This window comes from Taurulus bubalis (genome assembly GCF_910589615.1).
Source record: "Taurulus bubalis genome assembly, chromosome: 8".
Lineage (NCBI taxonomy): Eukaryota > Metazoa > Chordata > Actinopteri > Perciformes > Cottidae > Taurulus > Taurulus bubalis.
In genome coordinates this window covers 9,977,923-10,002,344 of record NC_136596.1, presented here as the reverse complement: position 1 = coordinate 10,002,344, position 24,422 = coordinate 9,977,923, and the positions used below count along the sequence as shown (strand labels likewise).

The 24,422-nt window shown below is 41.7% G+C and overlaps 2 protein-coding genes across 2 annotated transcripts; both read left to right on the top strand.

Annotated features, from left to right (window-relative positions):
* LOC306740229 (deoxycytidine kinase 2-like) lies at positions 1-9,049 on the top strand (the record flags this gene model as incomplete). The annotated part of the gene is made up of 10 exons (XM_079222329.1): positions 1-120; positions 521-666; positions 1,423-1,487; positions 1,601-1,675; positions 1,787-1,896; positions 1,988-2,187; positions 7,401-7,548; positions 7,731-7,846; positions 8,279-8,378; positions 8,549-9,049. The coding sequence occupies 10 exons, from the start codon at positions 1-3 to the stop codon at positions 8,573-8,575; spliced, it is 1,107 nt and encodes a 368-aa protein (XP_079078455.1). The 3' UTR covers positions 8,576-9,049.
* Positions 9,050-15,232: 6,183 nt separating this feature from the next.
* Positions 15,233-23,861, top strand: LOC306740228 (deoxycytidine kinase 2-like; the record flags this gene model as incomplete). Its single annotated transcript, XM_079222328.1, has 10 exons — positions 15,233-15,352; positions 15,753-15,898; positions 16,655-16,719; positions 16,833-16,907; positions 17,019-17,128; positions 17,220-17,419; positions 22,630-22,777; positions 22,960-23,075; positions 23,508-23,607; positions 23,778-23,861. 10 exons carry the CDS (start codon positions 15,233-15,235, stop codon positions 23,802-23,804), a joined length of 1,107 nt encoding a protein of 368 aa, XP_079078454.1. The 3' UTR covers positions 23,805-23,861.
* Positions 23,862-24,422: the final 561 nt, after the last annotated feature.

Genomic DNA, 24,422 nt, shown 5'->3' with positions numbered 1-24,422 from the left:
ATGAATCTGTGGCTCAGCACTCATTTCCTGGTAGCGGTGCTGTTTCTGAGCAGCTCGGCTCTGACACCTGAAGAATGCGAGCCTTTAATCACACCTTTGTCTCTCGCTGACCCCTCCATCGTAAGTCTTCATCTGTCTGGGTTTGTCTTTGAAGCATTAGCACTGAAGCAGAATTCATCTATTTGGGAAGTTTTTCCTCAGTTTATGCACTTTATCATTAGCATTACGTTGGAGTCAGAGCTGAGCAAACAGATCAGATAAATACACGATAACACAATGAAAAAGTACTTCAACCATTTCCCAAGATGTGACTGTTTCCTAGCCAGGTAGTTACCAAATGTGTTTGGATTAGTGCTGCAACTTGGGAAACAGGTTAAAAAATATATATAGCGTGCAGTGAGTGGACTGAATGTTTTTCATCCAGATGGTTCCATTTGAAAAGATTTTATATTAGAGAATTAGTCCAATATTCGACCCATTATTGTCTGCTGTCACTAGCTGACTTCCTGTTTGTGTGCAGATGTTCAACAGGTCAAACTTCCTCTATGGTTACACTGATAATGAATTCTACAACAGCTTTCTGAAGCACATCAAGAGCTACTGGATTGATATCAACCGTTCACCATCCGACCCCGAGACAATTGTTATGACTCCGGACAACAATCTGTGAGTTGTTAACAATTTAACATGGACAAACAATGTACAAATATACATTTAAAATGTCTACGATTGAAATGTTTTCTCCACTGGCGGAACACCCTAGAGATCACTTTAGTGTGTTTTCTCCACTGGAGGGACACCCTAAACCAGGGGTGTCAAACATACGGCCCGCGGGCCGGATACGGCCCACCAGGGGGTCCAGTCCGGCCCGCGGACTAATTCTTAAAATAGAAAAAACAAAATTGCTGAGTTGGGGCTCGAACCACTGATCCTCTGATTGAAAGTCGGGCATGCTAACAATTGAAACACAGTCGCAATTATTTCGACAACTGACATTACTAGAGATTTTGCTCAACTGCAAGGGAATCTGCAGAGGAGAGCCCAGGCAGATAAACAGTGGGCTGATGTCTGAATTTTTGGTCTTCATGTTTCTAGTTTATTGTAGAAAGACCTTATTAAAATAGGGTTCATCATGCAAAAACCTTCACCAATGATTTAAACATAGAGACATATTGTCATTATGTATGCGTTATTATGCTGTGATTTTACTGGTCCTGCCCACTTGAGTTCAAAATGGGCAGTATGTGGCCCCTTCACTAAAATGAGTTTGACACCCCTGCCCTAAACCTTACCGAGCTTTCAAACGGATCACTCAGTGTTCAGCAGTGGGACGAATCTTAACTTTCGAGGCTGACCTGGATGAGAAGTTTTAAAACAGCTGTTAGAATGTAAACTCAGCTCTTCCTCTTGTCTCTTTCTCAGAAATGGAAGCTGCTTGACTATAAGGACCAACCTAGAATTTGAAGACAATACCATCTTAACGTCATGTAAGTTACCGGATCCAACACTATGCTGGAGTTTCTACATCTTTGTTTTGTTAGTTCTGTTAGCCAGAGAATCCAGTCAGAGAGATCATGTTTCTGATTATTAAAAGCTGCAGATTTATCACACATATCATCCTCAACAGAGATTGGAGCAACTCGAGTGAAGAGGGTTTCCATCGAGGGCAACATTGGTAAAAAAATAAATAATCAGTGACATCACATGAACACTATTTCAAAATAGGACCTCATTTTGTCCCAAGCTAATAGTGTGGTCTCCTGTATCCCTTCCTCTCACATATCAGCTGTCGGCAAGTCGACCATTGCAAGACTCATGCAGTCAGCTTGTCCAGACTTGGAGGTGGTGGCAGAACCTGTCAGCCAGTGGCAGCACATTGAGAGTGGGACCTTGCAGGTGTGTGCACACTTACTGACCTCAACATCTGATCCCCAAACAAGAATCAAGGGGAAGCCAAGCTGACCGTCTCCGCTCATGTCTTTGACAGGGGACAGCCGCGCCCCCGCAGGCGACAGTCAGCAACCTGCTGCAGATGATGTACCAGGACCCTCAGCGCTGGTCGTACACGTTCCAGGCATTTTCCTGCATGAGCCGCCTGAGAACGCAGCTGCAGCCTCCTCCGGCTCACCTGCTCCGCTCAGAGGGAACACCTGTCCAGGTGTATGAGCGCTCCATCTACAGCGACAGGTGGGTGAACGATAGGACCGGCTTGTGAAAATCAAATCAGGTCAGTGAAACTAGTTTTGAGAAGACCCCTGAGACCTGTGATCTATATGATGCTCAGCATCATATAGATTTATACTATGCACTACTTACTACTGCTTTCCTGCTTTCTTACAGTGCAGACGCCTTTCTTCTTGCTCTCGCCTCTGTTTGCATTTTTCTGCACTTCCTTCTGATATTCTTGTCTTTTCTTCTGTGAGAATCTTTGAGCAGCAGCTCCCGGACACTTGAAAACCACTGGGACTCTATTTTTCTATAGATTTGGCTGGCTATTGCCCTAATTCCGCTGGTTTAAAGATAAATTGCTATAGGCTACTTAGCAGCTAAGCTAAAGGCTACTTAGCAGCTGAGCTAAAGCTAAGGAGCAGCAAGATGACATCTCTCTCCATGGACAACTACTACAAACTCCTGCAGAAGATTGCAGTTTTGGAAACAAAAATCTACCGAATAGAAGTGAACGTGGAGGTAAATGGACTGTGTCAGAATGATACCACTTTACCATGGACTCAAAATCTTGTACAAATGCAAGCTAAGACACAGCTAACTAGCACCACTAGGCCTACCAAGAAACAGGAGGACTATGCAGCTGTTAACGAAACCTCAAATGGTAGTCCTCCCTGGAACTCTCTCGGTGCAAAGGCGAAGAGGCATTCACACCCTCGGGATGTGGGAGGACGACTAACAGGACAACTAACAGGCAGAACCCAGCACCCTGAGATCTCTGATGCGACTGGCTGGCCTGCACTACCACGCAGGCAAAATTCCTCCTCAACCCCGATACGCAGCTGTACACAGCAGAAAACAGCTGGGAAAAGTAAAACCAGTAAAGAAACTCCACAACAACCAAGGCTACAACTTAAAAACAGATTCGCTCCACTGTCGCAGGATCCTAAATCTGATGATATGGATAAGCAGCTATCTTCACAAAGCAGGGTAAGAACCGAACATAAAAGGCCGCAGGAAAAGACTGGGCCTGAGACTCTGATTGTTGAAGACTATGCTGTAAAAGATGTCCGAACAATGTGCAGCAAGAATACCAAAATACTCTGCTTTCCGACAGATATGGTGTTTAACATGAGAGATAAAATCTGGACATCATGGCTGACCATCCCACGGTGAAAAACCTCATTGTGCATACGGGAAGCTGTGATATTGTGAAACAAGAGTCTGAAGTTCTGAAGCGAGACTTTATTGACTTGTTAAACACAGTCAACTCTGTCAATGCTGAGGTGTTTATCAGTGGCCCTCTTCCACCAGCAAGGAGAGGAGATGAAAGATTCAGCAGGCTGTTTGAACTGAACAGATGGCTGTCAACTGCATGTACTGACCATACAGTACATTTTATCGACATTTTTTACATTTTCTGGGAGCGTATACATCTTTTTAAGGCAGATGGAGTTTGCCTGAACAAGTCAGGGGTAAAACTCTTCACCTCTAACTTATTTTTCTTCCTGCGTCACTCGTCTGTTCCCACTGCCAAGGACAGGAGACAAGAGAAATCTAAACAAGAGATAACCACACAGCATCGCCGTGGAGACCTCATGGGAAGGAAGCCAAAGGAGAGCCAAGAGGAGGAGTCTCCACCCTCATCATCAAGGACTGATACCCCTCTCGGAGAGGACGAGTCTTTACTTCCCTCACCAGCACCTACTTCCACCCCCCACACTTCATCCAGGTCCCTCTCCTCTCTACTCTCTCCATCCTCCCCCCTCATGGAGTTCACTGACTGCATGAACGAGATGGTCATTGCTGGAACCAAATTCACTCCCCTCCGCAAAACCACTTCCCGTGCTGAAACCCCTCCAGCTAGACCTCCGTCACTGGTTCTAAGTGCTTTGACGCAAACACCGAAGTTAAAGCGCCGTGCCCCTCTCCCGCCTCCACAACATCTCCACAACCATCCTCTGTCTCCACGACCTGATAAAGACATTGATTGATCTCTTTTGGGTCCGGACTACAAGGTTAATGACACCACTGATTATCTACAGGAACAGTCGGGGCCCTGTAGGAAGTTAGCCTTCTTAATTCCTGTCCTGACTTATCGAAAAGGAAAGGTGAGGCTGCGAAGAAACATTAGTAAATCTGCAAACTTATCCAATTTAACATTCATTCCTCGTCAGCCTGTCCAAAGAAATAGGGCAAATATAGTTTTAAGCACATTAAACTTAGCTTTATTAAATGTCAGGTCTCTGTCAGGAAAAACATTTTTAATCAATGAATTCATTATTAGGCACAAACTTGATTTTTTGTTTTTAACCGAAACTTGGTTAGACCAAGATAACAGTACATATGTTCTTATTGAAGCAACACCTCCCAACTTCAGCTTCATGAGTGAAACAAGAGCGCATAAGAAAGGAGGTGGAGTTGCTATTTTATATAATGAGTCTCTTCAATGCAAGCAGATGTCTTTTGGTCATTTTACTTCCTTTGAATATGTGGCTCTCAATTCCACGCAAGTTTTATTCCTCAACATTTACAGACCACCTAAATACTGTGCAACTTTCTTTGATGAGTTTACTGAACTGTTGTCTATAATCTGTATTGATTTTGATTGTGTTGTCATTGTTGGTGATTTTAATATCCATGTTGATAATCCCCAGGACAGAGGGTCTATAGAGCTATGTGGTGTCCTTGATAACTATGACATGACTCAGCATGTAACAGGTCCCACCCACAACAAGGTGCACACTCTAGACCTAATCATCACCAAAGGTCTGGACATTTCCAAGGTTGCTGTGACTGATGTTGCACTCTCTGATCATTCCTGTGTTTTCTTTGAGAGTGCAATCTCTCTACACACAAATGTCCAAACCAAGGTTGTGACAAAGCGTTACATCACTGAAAACACCAGTGAACTATTTATTCAGAAGTTCTGCTCCACACCAGGCCTCTCTTGCATCTCAGTCAATGAGCTTGTGGATGGCTTCAATTCTAAAGTTAAAAATGTTATTGATGCCATTGCACCCACTAAGGTGAAGGTTGTCTTGGGTAAGAAAAGATCCCCTTGGAGAAATGCCACGCTGGTCAGAATAGAGAAAAGAAAGTGTCGGAAAGCGGAACGCAGGTGGCGAAAAACTAATCTCCAGGTTCACTGTGGTGTCTATAAAGAGAGACTTTACAATTATAATTTGGAACTTATAAATGCAAGACAGGCCTTCTTCTCTGACATCATAACCAAAAATAAAAACAATACACGCGCCTTATTTGCTACCATTTGCAATCAATTTGCCTCCTATTTTGCTGATAAAATTCAGAGAATTAGACAAGCAGTCGGTGGCTCCACACCAACCACAGGATATGTGTTGTCCCCATCTTTAAATAGCATCCATTCAAATATCATGACACAATTTCACTCAATTAACCAAAGAAGCCTAGAAGACATTATACAACATCTGAACACATCCTCCTGCTGCTTGGATATTCTACCAACACACTTTTTCAAAAATATTTCACACTGCATGACCGCTGATCTTTTACAAATTGTAAACACATCCCTTCTCTCAGGTGTCTTCCCACAAGCCCTAAAAACTGCAGTTATTAAACCACTTCTAAAGAAGGCTAGTTTAGACCCCGAAATATTGAAAAACTATAGACCAATATCAAACCTCCCATTCTTAAGTAAAATAATGGAAAAGGTGGTTTTTCAACAGCTGAACAACTTCTTAGCTGAAAATAACTGTTTTGATGTCTTCCAGTCCGGCTTTCGTCAGCACCACAGTACTGAAACTGCTCTTGTTAAGGTTTTCAACAACATCTACTTAAACACAGACAGTGGCAGAACTTCAGTCTTAATATTACTGGATCTCAGTGCTGCATTCGACACGGTTGATCATGACATACAACTAGGCAGACTGAAAGTCTGGGTAGGATTCTCTGGCGCAGCACTTAACTGGTTTGAATCCTACTTGAAGGACCGACAATACTTTGTGTCGGAAGCTAATTACACATCAGAGCTGACTAGGATGACATTCTGTTCAACATCTACATGCTTCCACTGGCTCAGATTATGAAAAACAACAATGTGTGTTATCATAATTATGCAGATGACACACAACTCTACATAACTATACCACCAGGGGACTATAGTCCCATACAAGGGCTGGCTAAATGCATTGAAGAAATCAATAACTGGATGTGCCAGAATTGTCTTCAATTAAATCAAGATAAAACAGAAGTAATTGTTTTTGGTCCCAAGGACGAACGATTGAAAGTCGGCGCTCAGCTTCAATCACTAATGTTAAAAACCTCAAACCAAGCTAGAAATCTAGGTGTAGTTATGGATTCCGACCTCAACCTGAACAGCCATATCAAGACAATTACAAAATCAGCCTACTACCACCTGAAGAATATATCAAGGGTTAGAGGAGGACTTATGTCTCAACAGGATCTGGAGAAACTTGTCCATGCATTTATCTTCAGTAGACTTGACTACTGTAACGGTGTGTTCACAGGCCTCTGTAAAAAGTCAATCAGAAAGCTGCAGCTGATTCAGAACGCTGCAGCTCAAGTCCTCACTAAGACCAGGAAAGTGGATCACATCACTCCAGTACTGAGGTCTTTGCACTGGCTCCCTGTCAAACAAAGAATTGACTTTAAAATCCTGCTGCTGGTTTATACAGCACTGAATGGTTTAGGGCCTAAGTATGTTTGTGATCTGCTGCTACCTTATGAACCATCCCGGCCCCTCAGGTCATCTGGGACGGGTCTACTTTCTGGTCCAAGAGTCAGAACTAAACATGGAGAAGCAGCGTTCAGCTTTTCTGCTCCACATATCTGGAACAAGGTCCCTGAAAGCTGCAGGTCTGCTGAGACCCTCAGCTCCTTTAAGTCCACATTGAAGACTTTTCTGTTTGCTGCTGCCTTTAACTGAACCAGATTCAATTACTGCATCTCACTACTGCATTTTATTTCTTGAACTGCACTGCAACTTTAATGAAACTATTATTTTTTATTTTGCTTTTTCAACTTTAATTTTTTTTGTTTTGCTTTTTGACTGTTTTAATGTTTTCTTAACTGTTTTTAAATCTGCATTATGTTTTGATGCTTTTAATGGTTTTATGTGAAGCATTTTGAATCGCCTTGTTGTTGAAATGTGCTATACAAATAAACTTGCCTTGCCTTGTACATGCTCCTTTATTCGGTTTGCTTGAACTAAACTTGACTCTGTGTCCTGTCAGATACATCTTTGCCCTGAACATGTTTGAGCTGGGTTGTATCAACTCAACAGAGTGGGCAGTCTACCAGGACTGGCACTCCCTCCTGGTGGAACAGTTTGGACACCAGGTGAAGCTAGAGGGCATTATCTACCTCAGGGCTCCACTAAAGGTATGAACACACAAGATTTAATCGAACAACTTGTGAGTTGTTTGCATCACATCCCATTTTCATCTTATGGTAGTTGTTTGTATTGTATTATTGTTGCTGTAACAAGATATATTAAAAGGACATAGTTCACATTTAATCTTGGAAAAAGACATAAACGCATCATATCTTTTGTTGTTTGTCAGAAATGTATGGAGCGTCTGGAGCACCGGGGCAGGGCAGAAGAGAAAGGAGTGAAACTGGACTATCTGGATAAGCTGCATGTTCAACATGAGAGGTGGCTTGTTGAGAAGAGCACTGAGTGAGTGCTAATGAGGGTGAAATGTTTGTTGTCTTCTTCAGACTCGTATGTTTTAAATAGTTTCAGTGACCACTGAAATGTAAAAAAAATCCCATGGTCTTTTGAAGTGTAAAGTCACAATGAAAGACCATTTTAGAGTTATTTTCTTAATCAGGTGGCTGTTCATGTGCACCGTCTAAAACATAAGTGGGGATATTACACTTAAAATTGGTATTTAGCTGTTCTAACCTTTTTAAAGGATCCTAGCAGAATCTTGTCTGAAAACAAAATAAATTCAGTGGTGGTACGGCCACTGTAATACAGGATGCACTACGCATTCCTGTTGGTCCATTGCCATTTCAAATGCCTTTCCTTGCAGCTGTTTGTTGCTCGGCCGTGAACAGATGCCGGTCAGCAGTGTGTGGTCTGAGGTGGTCAACTCTCTCTTTTCAGATTACATTTTGAGAAGTTGAAACGGATACCTGTGTTGCAACTGGATGCCAGTGTGGAGTTTCAGAGTGACCCAGAGATGCAGGAGGAAATTATAAGAAAGGTATGTTTATTTATTGCACTGATATACTGGCTGCTACCAGATTAAACTACACAAAGGCCTCGGCCTAATGTTTGCATCATATTTCTCATCCTCACAGTCTTTGATCCACGGAGAATCATTTACATTTTCTGATCTGACGTTCGATGTGTTTTGTGTCTTCTCGTACACAGATGAAAGACTTCTTCAAAGCTTTATGAGAAGACGAGACGTCAGCTACCATCACCAGTGGGAAACAGATGAGACCAGTACAAATAACTACACAAGCCTCTTATAGAGGCATGGAAATATAAACATTAAAGGGTTTCTCTTTTTGATAAGTTGCAGGACCTTACATACGTTAAACACACAGATTTTTTTTTTCTGTATACAAATGAAACTGTGAGATTGTAAAACAAATGTTCTGCTTTTGTTTTTTGTATGTTATTGTTTCGAAATTCACTGAGTAGTTTGCAAATTACTGTTAATTTCACTTGAAATCAAATCAAAGTCTGTGCTGTCACTTCTATGACCATTTGGAAACCGTTTATCGAGCACCATACAGTATTTGTGTCACTTACTGTTTTACACACTCCTGACTGACAATGAACAAGCAAATATTACAAGTATTGTCAGTATTATATTCGTTGTCTGTCATCAAATACAATCCTATTCTTATTGTTGTGTCTTGTCCTTTTTATTCGGTGTGGCGATGCGCAGCAAGGCTCTAGAGAGACTTGTGCAGCAAGCACACTGCATGTACTTCATTTTTAACTCCACAAAAATAAAAAGCATATCAACGTGTTCGCCGAGTCTTTCCTCTGTTGATTGTTTCCTGTTTACATGCTCTTCACAATAAGAGTAAATCATGTAATAAAACAAGTTACAACACTGTCAAAAGGCTTTTCAGCCTGGGCAGTATTGTTCTGACCCCAAGGAGAAACAGGCTGTCGGGTAAAATATTGCAGAGACTTTTACTCATGTGATACAATCGCTATTTTGAAGGGTTAGGGAATAGAGAAAAATGATAAACTTCATAGGATATAGTGCACTTTCTGTTTATTTAGGCAACTACCCCAACACTGGTAACTAGTGACCTGTGTCTATGAAGCAATAGCTGCTCTCAATCCATTACAAACAGTAAATGACACCTCAATAACACATCTTACTAATGGTAATAATGGCGTACATATATATATATATATATATATATATATATATATATATAATGTACCTTAATAATCTCAATAACACATCTTACTACTTATAATGTTGACGTATATATGCAACGTCTTAGCCGCCACACCATAGAAATTTCTTGCAAAGTTTTCTGGTTATTATTATTAGTTGCATTGCTATTAGTATTGCCAATACCATTACTGCTTTTATTATTCTATTACATCCACTGTTGCTGATATTTTTGGTAGTTCATCATTCATTATATGAATATTTTCTGTCATATTCATTGAATGTGCTGTAACTCTGATACGTTGTTCATTCTGTACACGTGACATCTATTGCTTCTGTCCATCCGGGGAGAGGGATCCTCCTCTGTTGCTTTTCTGCCCGTTAAAGGTTTTTTTCCTGAACTGATGTGAGGGTCAAAGGTCAGAGGATAATAATACGTTTATTTATAAAGCACATTTTACAGATAAAAAGGTCACAAAGTGCTGTACAGGAGTCAGGAAAAAACATGTTAACACCAGACTGGCAATGGCAGGGGCCAAAACATTACAACAGTTAAAGAACACAGTAAAAAACACATTAAAAGATGGAGCAGTAAAAAACACAATAAAACAGATAAAAAGCATTTATTTAACCAAACGCCAGCGTAAACAGGTAAGTCTTTAGCTGTTTTTTAAAAGACATCCCAGAATCAGCAAACTGTAGGGGTGCAGGCAGAGTGGTTGAGTGTGTGGGACGGTCAGAAGGTTTAACTGGTTGGCTGTGGAATAAGGGTGAAGTAGTTCAGCCACATATGCAGGAGTCTGACCGTGTAGTACTCTGTATGTGAGGGTGAGGATTTAAAGTGGATCCTATGCTCTACGGGGAGCCAGTGAAGAGACCTGAGAATGGGGGTGATGTGAGACCATCTATTTGTCCTTATCAGTAATCTGGCAGCAGCATTTTGGATGACCTGCAACCGGTTTATCGCAGATTGACTGAGTGCGCAGAAAAGGATTTGTCAAATATTACTCCGAGATTACACAGGTTTAGGTGAACAGCAGAGGAGAGTGGACCAATGCTCTGCTTGACCATAGGGACAGCGTCATCATGTGCAACAACTAGAACCTCCGTCTTATTATCATTTAGTTGTAAGCAATTTACTGCTGTGCAGTCCTTAATAGCATTGAAAGCTGTCTGGTTAACCTGCAAGCCTCACTGGGTTTAAAGGAGTTGGATATCATCTGCATATAGATGGTAGGCAACATTACTGATTAATTTAATGTTATCTTCATTGAAAAAAACATTGCTTTTCTTTGAAAAATAAGGACATTTCTAAGTAACCCCAAACCTTTGATGGGTAGTGTATACTCAGTGTATTTCTCACTGGTGTAGGTCAATGACTATGCAACAAATCAGTTGCAGTTGCAGTCAGTTGCATAATTAATACATGAACCCAACTTTGTCCTTATTTGTCCTGCACCCCATCCATAATTCCCCGTTGGACCTGCAGGGTGGTATGCTTACCTAATTCACTTGGGAGTCACTGTGTCCACTAATGATAGTATGGCTGAGTTCAGGCTCTGTGCCAGTCAAACTGGATTGAAGCCATCCTGTGCTGCTCTGTACACTCAGTGTGTGTTGTCTGTGTTAGTGGCCAAGGACAATTAAAAAAAAATAGTAAATAATTAGCTTACATGAACCTGAAATACCTTTTGGACCTCCAGGGGGGTATGGTGGCAAACATGTCTTACTGGGAGAACGCTTTCTAGTCTGGAAATACTGGGGAAAAACAGAAGCCAACAGCTCATTTGGCCACCATCACTGAGATTAAGATGAACTAGTTCAGTGTCAAATATACCATTCAAGGGACAAAACATAGCATAGCCCACTACAATATTCCCTTTCATTTGCCTCAAGTAAACCTACATTTAAGCAGGTAACAATCGTGAACAACTGCAGATAGACACATTCATAACTACCTGTACTTACACTCCCTCTGGGCATCCTTTACTTTGAGCTAAACTCTTTGGCTGTAATCCTGGCTGTCGTTGATGAGAGACGTTACTTGGCAGAGTGAGAAAGCCAGCGCAGCAGCCTGCCCAATTTAATGACATCACCAAAATGAAAAAATAAAAAATTATATATATTTAAAGCCAATAAAGACAAATTATTTTGGGGGGCTGAAGAACATTTGAGGGGGACTTCCTCTAAAATAGGCCTAACGACGCCCCTGATCGTCAATATTTCTCCAACAGCCTACCATCAATGTTTCTTTGGGGAAATTGTGGGCAGAAAATTGGAGCCCAGCTCACTGTGTGCTACGTTATCGTTACAAAATGTGGTGCATGAATAGACCGTACACTTTGGGGTCCAGGTGAGGGCGAGGTACTGATCATTGTGGGCATAGCATGCCTACTGGGGGCCCACTTATGAGTCACTGTGTTATAACTGGCTGAGGTCAGGCCAGTTTGAGTTGGATTGAAGCCATCCTGTGCTGGACTATTGAATAACTCAGGAAATAATTAGCTTAATACACGAACCCAGCAATGTAGTTATGACATCTACACCCCAACCTGAAATCCTGTTCGGACTTGTATGCTGGTAAACATGGCTTACCTAATTCTGGGTCAATGCTTTCTATGTAAATACTGAAGAGAAAAAAACAGATGCCCCCAGCATCTTCTTAAAAGGCTGACCAGGTCCAATGAGCCTCAGACATCTTTGCTTCTGTGACGAGCAGCTAGCATCTGAGATCTCTGCGTTTCTCTTCACAGCTGGAGCATCATGAATCTGTGGCTCAGCACTCATTTCCTGGTAGCGGTGCTGTTTCTGAGCAGCTCGGCTCTGACACCTGAAGAATGCGAGCCTTTAATCACACCTTTGTCTCTCGCTGACCCCTCCATGGTAAGTCTTCATCTGTCTGGGTTTGTCTATGAAGCATTAGCACTGAAGCAGAATTCATCTATTTGGGAAATTTTTCCTCAGTTTATGCACTTTAGCATTAGCATTACGTTGGAGTCAGAGCTGAGCAAACAGATCAGATAAATACACGATAACACAATGAAAAAGTACTTCAACCATTTCCCAAGATGTGACTGTTTCCTATCCAGGTAGGTACCAAATGTGTTTGGATTAGTGCTGCAACTTGGGAAACAGGTTAAAAAATATATATAGCGTGCAGTGAGTGGACTGAATGTTTTTCATCCAGATGGTTCCATTTGAAAAGATTTTATATTAGAGAATTAGTCCAATATTCGACCCATTATTGTCTGCTGTCACTCGCTGACTTCCTGTTTGTGTGCAGATGTTCAACAGGTCAAACTTCCTCTATGGTTACACTGATAATGAATTCTACAACAGCCTTCTGAAGCACATCAAGAGCTACTGGATTGATATCAACCGTTCACCATCCGACCCCGAGACAATTGTTATGACTACGGACAACAATCTGTGAGTTGTTAACAATTTAACATGGACAAACAATGTACAAATATACATTTAAAATGTCTACGATTGAAATGTTTTCTCCACTGGAGGAACACCCTAGAGATCACTTTAGTGTGTTTTCTCCACTGGAGGAACACCCTAGAGATCACTTTAGTGTGTTTTCTCCACTGGAGGGACACCCTAAACCTTACCGAGCTTTCAAACGGATCACTCAGTGTTCAGCAGTGGGAGGAATCTTAACTTTTGAGGCTGACCTGGATGGGAAGTTTTAAAACAGCTGCTAGAATGTAAACTCAGCTCTTCCTCTTGTCTCTTTCTCAGAAATGGAACCTGCTTGACTATAAGGACCAACCTAGAAATTGAAGACAATACCATCTTAACGTCATGTAAGTTACCGGATCCAACACCATGCTGGAGTTTCTACATCTTTGTTTTGTTAGTTCTGTTAGCCAGAGAATCCAGTCAGAGAGATCATGTTTCTGATTATTAAAAGCTGCAGATTTATCACACATATCATCCTGCATGACATCGCTGGATTAAATCAAACACAAAATCAGTTTCTGGAAAGTTTACCAGAAGAACCTTCTTAGATTTCCAGTGTAGAGGATTAATATACAGTTTCTCTCCTCAGTCTCCCACTTCAATGCGTCGTTCCAAATGTTTCCGACCTGTGAAGGCTGTCTGCTCTATAGCTTCACCCGCACTGTCAAAAACCTGGACAAGATGATGGAGAAGATGGGACTCAACATGGAATCTACAGCGGAGAAGTTCAGCTACCGTGCTTTTTATCTGATGGGTAAGAAGGAACGAGTCTGAGAGGAAATTATAAATATAAATAAAACACATTTCGTATGCGAAACATTCATCCTGTTTTGTTGTTTTGTCTCCAGCAAGAGGAACAACCGTGAAGGACTCTGACCTGGAACATTTCAGGAAGCAGGCGAGCTGCCTCGGCTTCAACAGAGAGCCAGACTTTATCTATGACCCCAAGAACGGTGATCACCTTTTAGACCTGTCTGACTAAACTATGACACGAAGAAGTGTGATGACAGACACAACTGACTTCTTTGGTTTTGTCTTTCTCTCTCTGCAGGTTTCTGTGCTGAAGGCGAGGGGCGTAAGATACCCGCATATGATGATTAATATAACATGAATAATATTCATGATAATTCATGAATATTTCAAACTGAATAAAGAGACAAAAAGTGACTCAAAACAGTGAACGTGTTGCTCGTTTTTATTCATAATCCATAAAGGTTTTATTAACTGTGAAGCGCCTCCTCAGTGAGGAGTCATAACTCAGTCAACATACAAACATGAAACACACTTTTAATGATTCAATGCAACTTACACCTTCTGGGGAAATCATCATCTCTGATGTCCATCAAGCATAAACTTCCATAAATCATGAGAAAAAGATTATAAAATAAAAACGCGACAGAACTTGCCTGAGTTGCATCCAAATGTTTACCTATGGTTGTTAGTCTGTTGGTGCTAATTGCCAACAACAACTACAGTATTAGCATCTCCAACAGACAAACACAACAAGAAATACATGTATCTATCTTTAACATGGAAATAAAGAATATTAACATTTGAGCAGCATGTCACGTATGAGAATCCACTCTGTGGGGTACCGTGTGCACACTGGGTATACATCATTTTCTAGTTATCAATTAAATGACATCTTTTACTCCCCTGATCGTCAATATTTCTCCAACAGCCTACCATCAATGTTTCTTTGGGGAAATTGTGAGCAGAAAATTGGAGCCCAGTTCACTGTGTGCTACGTTATCGTTACAAAATGTGGTGCATGAATAGACCGTACATTTTGGGGTCCAGGTGAGGGCGAGGTACTGATCATTGTGGGCATAGCATGCCTACTGGGGGCCCACTTATGAGTCACTGTGTTATAACAGTATGGCTGAGGTCAGGCCAGTTTGAGTTGGATTGAAGCCATCCTGTGCTGGACTATTGAACAAATCAGGAAATAATTAGCTTAATACACGAACCCAGCAATGTAGTTATGACATCTACACCCCAACCTGAAATCCCCTTTGGACCTGCAGGGATGTATGCTGGTAAACATGACATACCTAAGTCTGGGTCGATGCTTTCAATGTAGATACTGAAGAGAAAAAAACATATGCCCCCAGCATCTTCTTAAAAGGCTGACCAGGTCCGATGAGCCTCAGACATCTTTGCTTCTGTGACGAGCAGCTAGCATCTGAGATCTCTGCGTTTCTCTTCACAGCTGGAGCATCATGAATCTGTGGCTCAGCACTCATTTCCTGGTAGCGGTGCTGTTTCTGAGCAGCTCGGCTCTGACACCTGAAGAATGCGAGCCTTTAATCACACCTTTGTCTCTCGCTGACCCCTCCATCGTAAGTCTTCATCTGTCTGGGTTTGTCTTTGAAGCATTAGCACTGAAGCAGAATTCATCTATTTGGGAAGTTTTTCCTCAGTTTATGCACTTTATCATTAGCATTACGTTGGAGTCAGAGCTGAGCAAACAGATCAGATAAATACACGATAACACAATGAAAAAGTACTTCAACCATTTCCCAAGATGTGACTGTTTCCTAGCCAGGTAGTTACCAAATGTGTTTGGATTAGTGCTGCAACTTGGGAAACAGGTTAAAAAATATATATAGCGTGCAGTGAGTGGACTGAATGTTTTTCATCCAGATGGTTCCATTTGAAAAGATTTTATATTAGAGAATTAGTCCAATATTCGACCCATTATTGTCTGCTGTCACTAGCTGACTTCCTGTTTGTGTGCAGATGTTCAACAGGTCAAACTTCCTCTATGGTTACACTGATAATGAATTCTACAACAGCTTTCTGAAGCACATCAAGAGCTACTGGATTGATATCAACCGTTCACCATCCGACCCCGAGACAATTGTTATGACTCCGGACAACAATCTGTGAGTTGTTAACAATTTAACATGGACAAACAATGTACAAATATACATTTAAAATGTCTACGATTGAAATGTTTTCTCCACTGGAGGAACACCCTAGAGATCACTTTAGTGTGTTTTCTCCACTGGAGGGACACCCTAAACCAGGGGTGTCAAACATACGGCCCGCGGGCCGGATACGGCCCACCAGGGGGTCCAGTCCGGCCCGCGGACTAATTCTTAAAATAGAAAAAACAAAATTGCTGAGTTGGGGCTCGAACCACTGATCCTCTGATTGAAAGTCGGGCATGCTAACAATTGAAACACAGTCGCAATTATTTCGACAACTGACATTACTAGAGATTTTGCTCAACTGCAAGGGAATCTGCAGAGGAGAGCCCAGGCAGATAAACAGTGGGCTGATGTCTGAATTTTTGGTCTTCATGTTTCTAGTTTATTGTAGAAAGACCTTATTAAAATAGGGTTCATCATGCAAAAACCTTCACCAATGATTTAAACATAGAGACATATTGTCATTATGTATGCGTTATTATGCTGTGATTTTACTGGTCCTGCCCACTTGAGTTCAAAATGGGCAGTATGTGGCCCCTTCACTAAAATGAGTTTGACACCCCTGCCCTAAACCTTACCGAGCTTTCAAACGGATCACTCAGTGTTCAGCAGTGGGACGAATCTTAACTTTCGAGGCTGACCTGGATGAGAAGTTTTAAAACAGCTGTTAGAATGTAAACTCAGCTCTTCCTCTTGTCTCTTTCTCAGAAATGGAAGCTGCTTGACTATAAGGACCAACCTAGAATTTGAAGACAATACCATCTTAACGTCATGTAAGTTACCGGATCCAACACTATGCTGGAGTTTCTACATCTTTGTTTTGTTAGTTCTGTTAGCCAGAGAATCCAGTCAGAGAGATCATGTTTCTGATTATTAAAAGCTGCAGATTTATCACACATATCATCCTCAACAGAGATTGGAGCAACTCGAGTGAAGAGGGTTTCCATCGAGGGCAACATTGGTAAAAAAATAAATAATCAGTGACATCACATGAACACTATTTCAAAATAGGACCTCATTTTGTCCCAAGCTAATAGTGTGGTCTCCTGTATCCCTTCCTCTCACATATCAGCTGTCGGCAAGTCGACCATTGCAAGACTCATGCAGTCAGCTTGTCCAGACTTGGAGGTGGTGGCAGAACCTGTCAGCCAGTGGCAGCACATTGAGAGTGGGACCTTGCAGGTGTGTGCACACTTACTGACCTCAACATCTGATCCCCAAACAAGAATCAAGGGGAAGCCAAGCTGACCGTCTCCGCTCATGTCTTTGACAGGGGACAGCCGCGCCCCCGCAGGCGACAGTCAGCAACCTGCTGCAGATGATGTACCAGGACCCTCAGCGCTGGTCGTACACGTTCCAGGCATTTTCCTGCATGAGCCGCCTGAGAACGCAGCTGCAGCCTCCTCCGGCTCACCTGCTCCGCTCAGAGGGAACACCTGTCCAGGTGTATGAGCGCTCCATCTACAGCGACAGGTGGGTGAACGATAGGACCGGCTTGTGAAAATCAAATCAGGTCAGTGAAACTAGTTTTGAGAAGACCCCTGAGACCTGTGATCTATATGATGCTCAGCATCATATAGATTTATACTATGCACTACTTACTACTGCTTTCCTGCTTTCTTACAGTGCAGACGCCTTTCTTCTTGCTCTCGCCTCTGTTTGCATTTTTCTGCACTTCCTTCTGATATTCTTGTCTTTTCTTCTGTGAGAATCTTTGAGCAGCAGCTCCCGGACACTTGAAAACCACTGGGACTCTATTTTTCTATAGATTTGGCTGGCTATTGCCCTAATTCCGCTGGTTTAAAGATAAATTGCTATAGGCTACTTAGCAGCTAAGCTAAAGGCTACTTAGCAGCTGAGCTAAAGCTAAGGAGCAGCAAGATGACATCTCTCTCCATGGACAACTACTACAAACTCCTGCAGAAGATTGCAGTTTTGGAAACAAAAATCTACCGAATAGAAGTGAACGTGGAGGTAAATGGACTGTGTCAGAATGATACCACTTTACCATGGACTCAAAATCTTGTACAAATGCAAGCTAAGACACAGCTAACTAGCACCACTAGGCCTACCAAGAAACAGGAGGACTATGCAGCTGTTAACGAAACCTCAAATGGTAGTCCTCCCTGGAACTCTCTCGGTGCAAAGGCGAAGAGGCATTCACACCCTCGGGATGTGGGAGGACGACTAACAGGACAACTAACAGGCAGAACCCAGCACCCTGAGATCTCTGATGCGACTGGCTGGCCTGCACTACCACGCAGGCAAAATTCCTCCTCAACCCCGATACGCAGCTGTACACAGCAGAAAACAGCTGGGAAAAGTAAAACCAGTAAAGAAACTCCACAACAACCAAGGCTACAACTTAAAAACAGATTCGCTCCACTGTCGCAGGATCCTAAATCTGATGATATGGATAAGCAGCTATCTTCACAAAGCAGGGTAAGAACCGAACATAAAAGGCCGCAGGAAAAGACTGGGCCTGAGACTCTGATTGTTGAAGACTATGCTGTAAAAGATGTCCGAACAATGTGCAGCAAGAATACCAAAATACTCTGCTTTCCGACAGATATGGTGTTTAACATGAGAGATAAAATCTGGACATCATGGCTGACCATCCCACGGTGAAAAACCTCATTGTGCATACGGGAAGCTGTGATATTGTGAAACAAGAGTCTGAAGTTCTGAAGCGAGACTTTATTGACTTGTTAAACACAGTCAACTCTGTCAATGCTGAGGTGTTTATCAGTGGCCCTCTTCCACCAGCAAGGAGAGGAGATGAAAGATTCAGCAGGCTGTTTGAACTGAACAGATGGCTGTCAACTGCATGTACTGACCATACAGTACATTTTATCGACATTTTTTACATTTTCTGGGAGCGTATACATCTTTTTAAGGCAGATGGAGTTTGCCTGAACAAGTCAGGGGTAAAACTCTTCACCTCTAACTTATTTTTCTTCCTGCGTCACTCGTCTGTTCCCACTGCCAAGGACAGGAGACAAGAGAAATCTAAACAAGAGATAACCACACAGCATCGCCGTGGAGACCTCATGGGAAGGAAGCCAAAGGAGAGCCAAGAGGAGGAGTCTCCACCCTCATCATCAAGGACTGATACCCCTCTCGGAGAGGACGAGTCTTTACTTCCCTCACCAGCACCTACTTCCACCCCCCACACTTCATCCAGGTCCCTCTCCTCTCTACTCTCTCCATCCTCCCCCCTCATGGAGTTCACTGACTGCATGAACGAGATGGTCATTGCTGGAACCAAATTCACTCCCCTCCGCAAAACCACTTCCCGTGCTGAAACCCCTCCAGCTAGACCTCCGTCACTGGTTCTAAGTGCTTTGACGCAAACACCGAAGTTAAAGCGCCGTGCCCCTCTCCCGCCTCCACAACATCTCCACAACCATCCTCTGTCTCCACGACCTGATAAAGACATTGATTGATCTCTTTTGGGTCCGGACTACAAGGTTAATGACACCACTGATTATCTACAGGAACAGTCGGGGCCCTGTAGGAAGTTAGCCTTCTTAATTCCTGTCCTGACTTATCGAAAAGGAAAGGTGAGGCTGCGAAGAAACATTAGTAAATCTGCAAACTTATCCAATTTAACATTCATTCCTCGTCAGCCTGTCCAAAGAAATAGGGCAAATATAGTTTTAAGCACATTAAACTTAGCTTTATTAAATGTCAGGTCTCTGTCAGGAAAAACATTTTTAATCAATGAATTCATTATTAGGCACAAACTTGATTTTTTGTTTTTAACCGAAACTTGGTTAGACCAAGATAACAGTACATATGTTCTTATTGAAGCAACACCTCCCAACTTCAGCTTCATGAGTGAAACAAGAGCGCATAAGAAAGGAGGTGGAGTTGCTATTTTATATAATGAGTCTCTTCAATGCAAGCAGATGTCTTTTGGTCATTTTACTTCCTTTGAATATGTGGCTCTCAATTCCACGCAAGTTTTATTCCTCAACATTTACAGACCACCTAAATACTGTGCAACTTTCTTTGATGAGTTTACTGAACTGTTGTCTATAATCTGTATTGATTTTGATTGTGTTGTCATTGTTGGTGATTTTAATATCCATGTTGATAATCCCCAGGACAGAGGGTCTATAGAGCTATGTGGTGTCCTTGATAACTATGACATGACTCAGCATGTAACAGGTCCCACCCACAACAAGGTGCACACTCTAGACCTAATCATCACCAAAGGTCTGGACATTTCCAAGGTTGCTGTGACTGATGTTGCACTCTCTGATCATTCCTGTGTTTTCTTTGAGAGTGCAATCTCTCTACACACAAATGTCCAAACCAAGGTTGTGACAAAGCGTTACATCACTGAAAACACCAGTGAACTATTTATTCAGAAGTTCTGCTCCACACCAGGCCTCTCTTGCATCTCAGTCAATGAGCTTGTGGATGGCTTCAATTCTAAAGTTAAAAATGTTATTGATGCCATTGCACCCACTAAGGTGAAGGTTGTCTTGGGTAAGAAAAGATCCCCTTGGAGAAATGCCACGCTGGTCAGAATAGAGAAAAGAAAGTGTCGGAAAGCTGAACGCAGGTGGCGAAAAACTAATCTCCAGGTTCACTGTGGTGTCTATAAAGAGAGACTTTACAATTATAATTTGGAACTTATAAATGCAAGACAGGCCTTCTTCTCTGACATCATAACCAAAAATAAAAACAATACACGCGCCTTATTTGCTACCATTTGCAATCAATTTGCCTCCTATTTTGCTGATAAAATTCAGAGAATTAGACAAGCAGTCGGTGGCTCCACACCAACCACAGGATATGTGTTGTCCCCATCTTTAAATAGCATCCATTCAAATATCATGACACAATTTCACTCAATTAACCAAAGAAGCCTAGAAGACATTATACAACATCTGAACACATCCTCCTGCTGCTTGGATATTCTACCAACACACTTTTTCAAAAATATTTCACACTGCATGACCGCTGATCTTTTACAAATTGTAAACACATCCCTTCTCTCAGGTGTCTTCCCACAAGCCCTAAAAACTGCAGTTATTAAACCACTTCTAAAGAAGGCTAGTTTAGACCCCGAAATATTGAAAAACTATAGACCAATATCAAACCTCCCATTCTTAAGTAAAATAATGGAAAAGGTGGTTTTTCAACAGCTGAACAACTTCTTAGCTGAAAATAACTGTTTTGATGTCTTCCAGTCCGGCTTTCGTCAGCACCACAGTACTGAAACTGCTCTTGTTAAGGTTTTCAACAACATCTACTTAAACACAGACAGTGGCAGAACTTCAGTCTTAATATTACTGGATCTCAGTGCTGCATTCGACACGGTTGATCATGACATACAACTAGGCAGACTGAAAGTCTGGGTAGGATTCTCTGGCGCAGCACTTAACTGGTTTGAATCCTACTTGAAGGACCGGCAATACTTTGTGTCGGAAGCTAATTACACATCAGAGCTGACTAGGATGACATTCTGTTCAACATCTACATGCTTCCACTGGCTCAGATTATGAAAAACAACAATGTGTGTTATCATAATTATGCAGATGACACACAACTCTACATAACTATATCACCAGGGGACTATAGTCCCATACAAGGGCTGGCTAAATGCATTGAAGAAATCAATAACTGGATGTGCCAGAATTGTCTTCAATTAAATCAAGATAAAACAGAAGTAATTGTTTTTGGTCCCAAGGACGAACGATTGAAAGTCGGCGCTCAGCTTCAATCACTAATGTTAAAAACCTCAAACCAAGCTAGAAATCTAGGTGTAGTTATGGATTCCGACCTCAACCTGAACAGCCATATCAAGACAATTACAAAATCAGCCTACTATCACCTGAAGAATATATCAAAGGTTAGAGGACTTATGTCTCAACAGGATCTGGAGAAACTTGTCCATGCATTTATCTCCAGTAGACTTGACTACTGTAACGGTGTGTTCACAGGCCTCTGTAAAAAGTCAATCAGAAAGCTGCAGCTGATTCAGAACGCTGCAGCTCAAGTCCTCACTAAGACCAGGAAAGTGGATCACATCACTCCAGTACTGAGGTCTTTGCACTGGCTCCCTGTCAAACAAAGAATTGACTTTAAAATCCTGCTGCTGGTTTATACAGCACTGAATGGTTTAGGGCCTAAGTATGTTTGTGATCTGCTGCTACCTTATGAACCATCCCGGCCCCTCAGGTCATCTGGGACGGGTCTACTTTCTGGTCCAAGAGTCAGAACTAAACATGGAGAAGCAGCGTTCAGCTTTTCTGCTCCACATATCTGGAACAAGGTCCCTGAAAGCTGCAGGTCTGCTGAGACCCTCAGCTGCTTTAAGTCCACATTGAAGACTTTTCTGTTTGCTGCTGCCTTTAACTGAACCAGATTCAATTACTGCATCTCACTACTGCATTTTATTTCTTGAACTGCACTGCAACTTTAATGAAACTATTATTTTTTATTTTGCTTTTTCAACTTTAATTTTTTTTGTTTTGCTTTTTGACTGTTTTAATGTTTTCTTAACTGTTTTTAAATCTGCATTATGTTTTGATGCTTTTAATGGTTTTATGTGAAGCATTTTGAATCGCCTTGTTGTTGAAATGTGCTATACAAATAAACTTGCCTTGCCTTGTACATGCTCCTTTATTCGGTTTGCTTGAACTAAACTTGACTCTGTGTCCTGTCAGATACATCTTTGCCCTGAACATGTTTGAGCTGGGTTGTATCAACTCAACAGAGTGGGCAGTCTACCAGGACTGGCACTCCCTCCTGGTGGAACAGTTTGGACACCAGGTGAAGCTAGAGGGCATTATCTACCTCAGGGCTCCACTAAAGGTATGAACACACAAGATTTAATCGAACAACTTGTGAGTTGTTTGCATCACATCCCATTTTCATCTTATGGTAGTTGTTTGTATTGTATTATTGTTGCTGTAACAAGATATATTAAAAGGACATAGTTCACATTTAATCTTGGAAAAAGACATAAACGCATCATATCTTTTGTTGTTTGTCAGAAATGTATGGAGCGTCTGGAGCACCGGGGCAGGGCAGAAGAGAAAGGAGTGAAACTGGACTATCTGGATAAGCTGCATGTTCAACATGAGAGGTGGCTTGTTGAGAAGAGCACTGAGTGAGTGCTAATGAGGGTGAAATGTTTGTTGTCTTCTTCAGACTCGTATGTTTTAAATAGTTTCAGTGACCACTGAAATGTAAAAAAAATCCCATGGTCTTTTGAAGTGTAAAGTCACAATGAAAGACCATTTTAGAGTTATTTTCTTAATCAGGTGGCTGTTCATGTGCACCGTCTAAAACATAAGTGGGGATATTACACTTAAAATTGGTATTTAGCTGTTCTAACCTTTTTAAAGGATCCTAGCAGAATCTTGTCTGAAAACAAAATAAATTCAGTGGTGGTACGGCCACTGTAATACAGGATGCACTACGCATTCCTGTTGGTCCATTGCCATTTCAAATGCCTTTCCTTGCAGCTGTTTGTTGCTCGGCCGTGAACAGATGCCGGTCAGCAGTGTGTGGTCTGAGGTGGTCAACTCTCTCTTTTCAGATTACATTTTGAGAAGTTGAAACGGATACCTGTGTTGCAACTGGATGCCAGTGTGGAGTTTCAGAGTGACCCAGAGATGCAGGAGGAAATTATAAGAAAGGTATGTTTATTTATTGCACTGATATACTGGCTGCTACCAGATTAAACTACACAAAGGCCTCGGCCTAATGTTTGCATCATATTTCTCATCCTCACAGTCTTTGATCCACGGAGAATCATTTACATTTTCTGATCTGACGTTCGATGTGTTTTGTGTCTTCTCGTACACAGATGAAAGACTTCTTCAAAGCTTTATGAGAAGACGAGACGTCAGCTACCATCACCAGTGGGAAACAGATGAGACCAGTACAAATAACTACACAAGCCTCTTATAGAGGTATGGAAATATAAACATTAAAGGGTTTCTCTTTTTGATAAGTTGCAGGACCTTACATACGTTAAACACACAGATTTTTTTTTTCTGTATACAAATGAAACTGTGAGATTGTAAAACAAATGTTCTGCTTTTGTTTTTTGTATGTTATTGTTTCGAAATTCACTGAGTAGTTTGCAAATTACTGTTAATTTCACTTGAAATCAAATCAAAGTCTGTGCTGTCACTTCTATGACCATTTGGAAACCGTTTATCGAGCACCATACAGTATTTGTGTCACTTACTGTTTTACACACTCCTGACTGACAATGAACAAGCAAATATTACAAGTATTGTCAGTATTATATTCGTTGTCTGACATCAAATACAATCCTATTCTTATTGTTGTGTCTTGTCCTTTTTATTCGGTGTGGCGATGCGCAGCAAGGCTCTAGAGAGACTTGTGCAGCAAGCACACTGCATGTACTTCATTTTTAACTCCACAAAAATAAAAAGCATATCAACGTGTTCGCCGAGTCTTTCCTCTGTTGATTGTTTCCTGT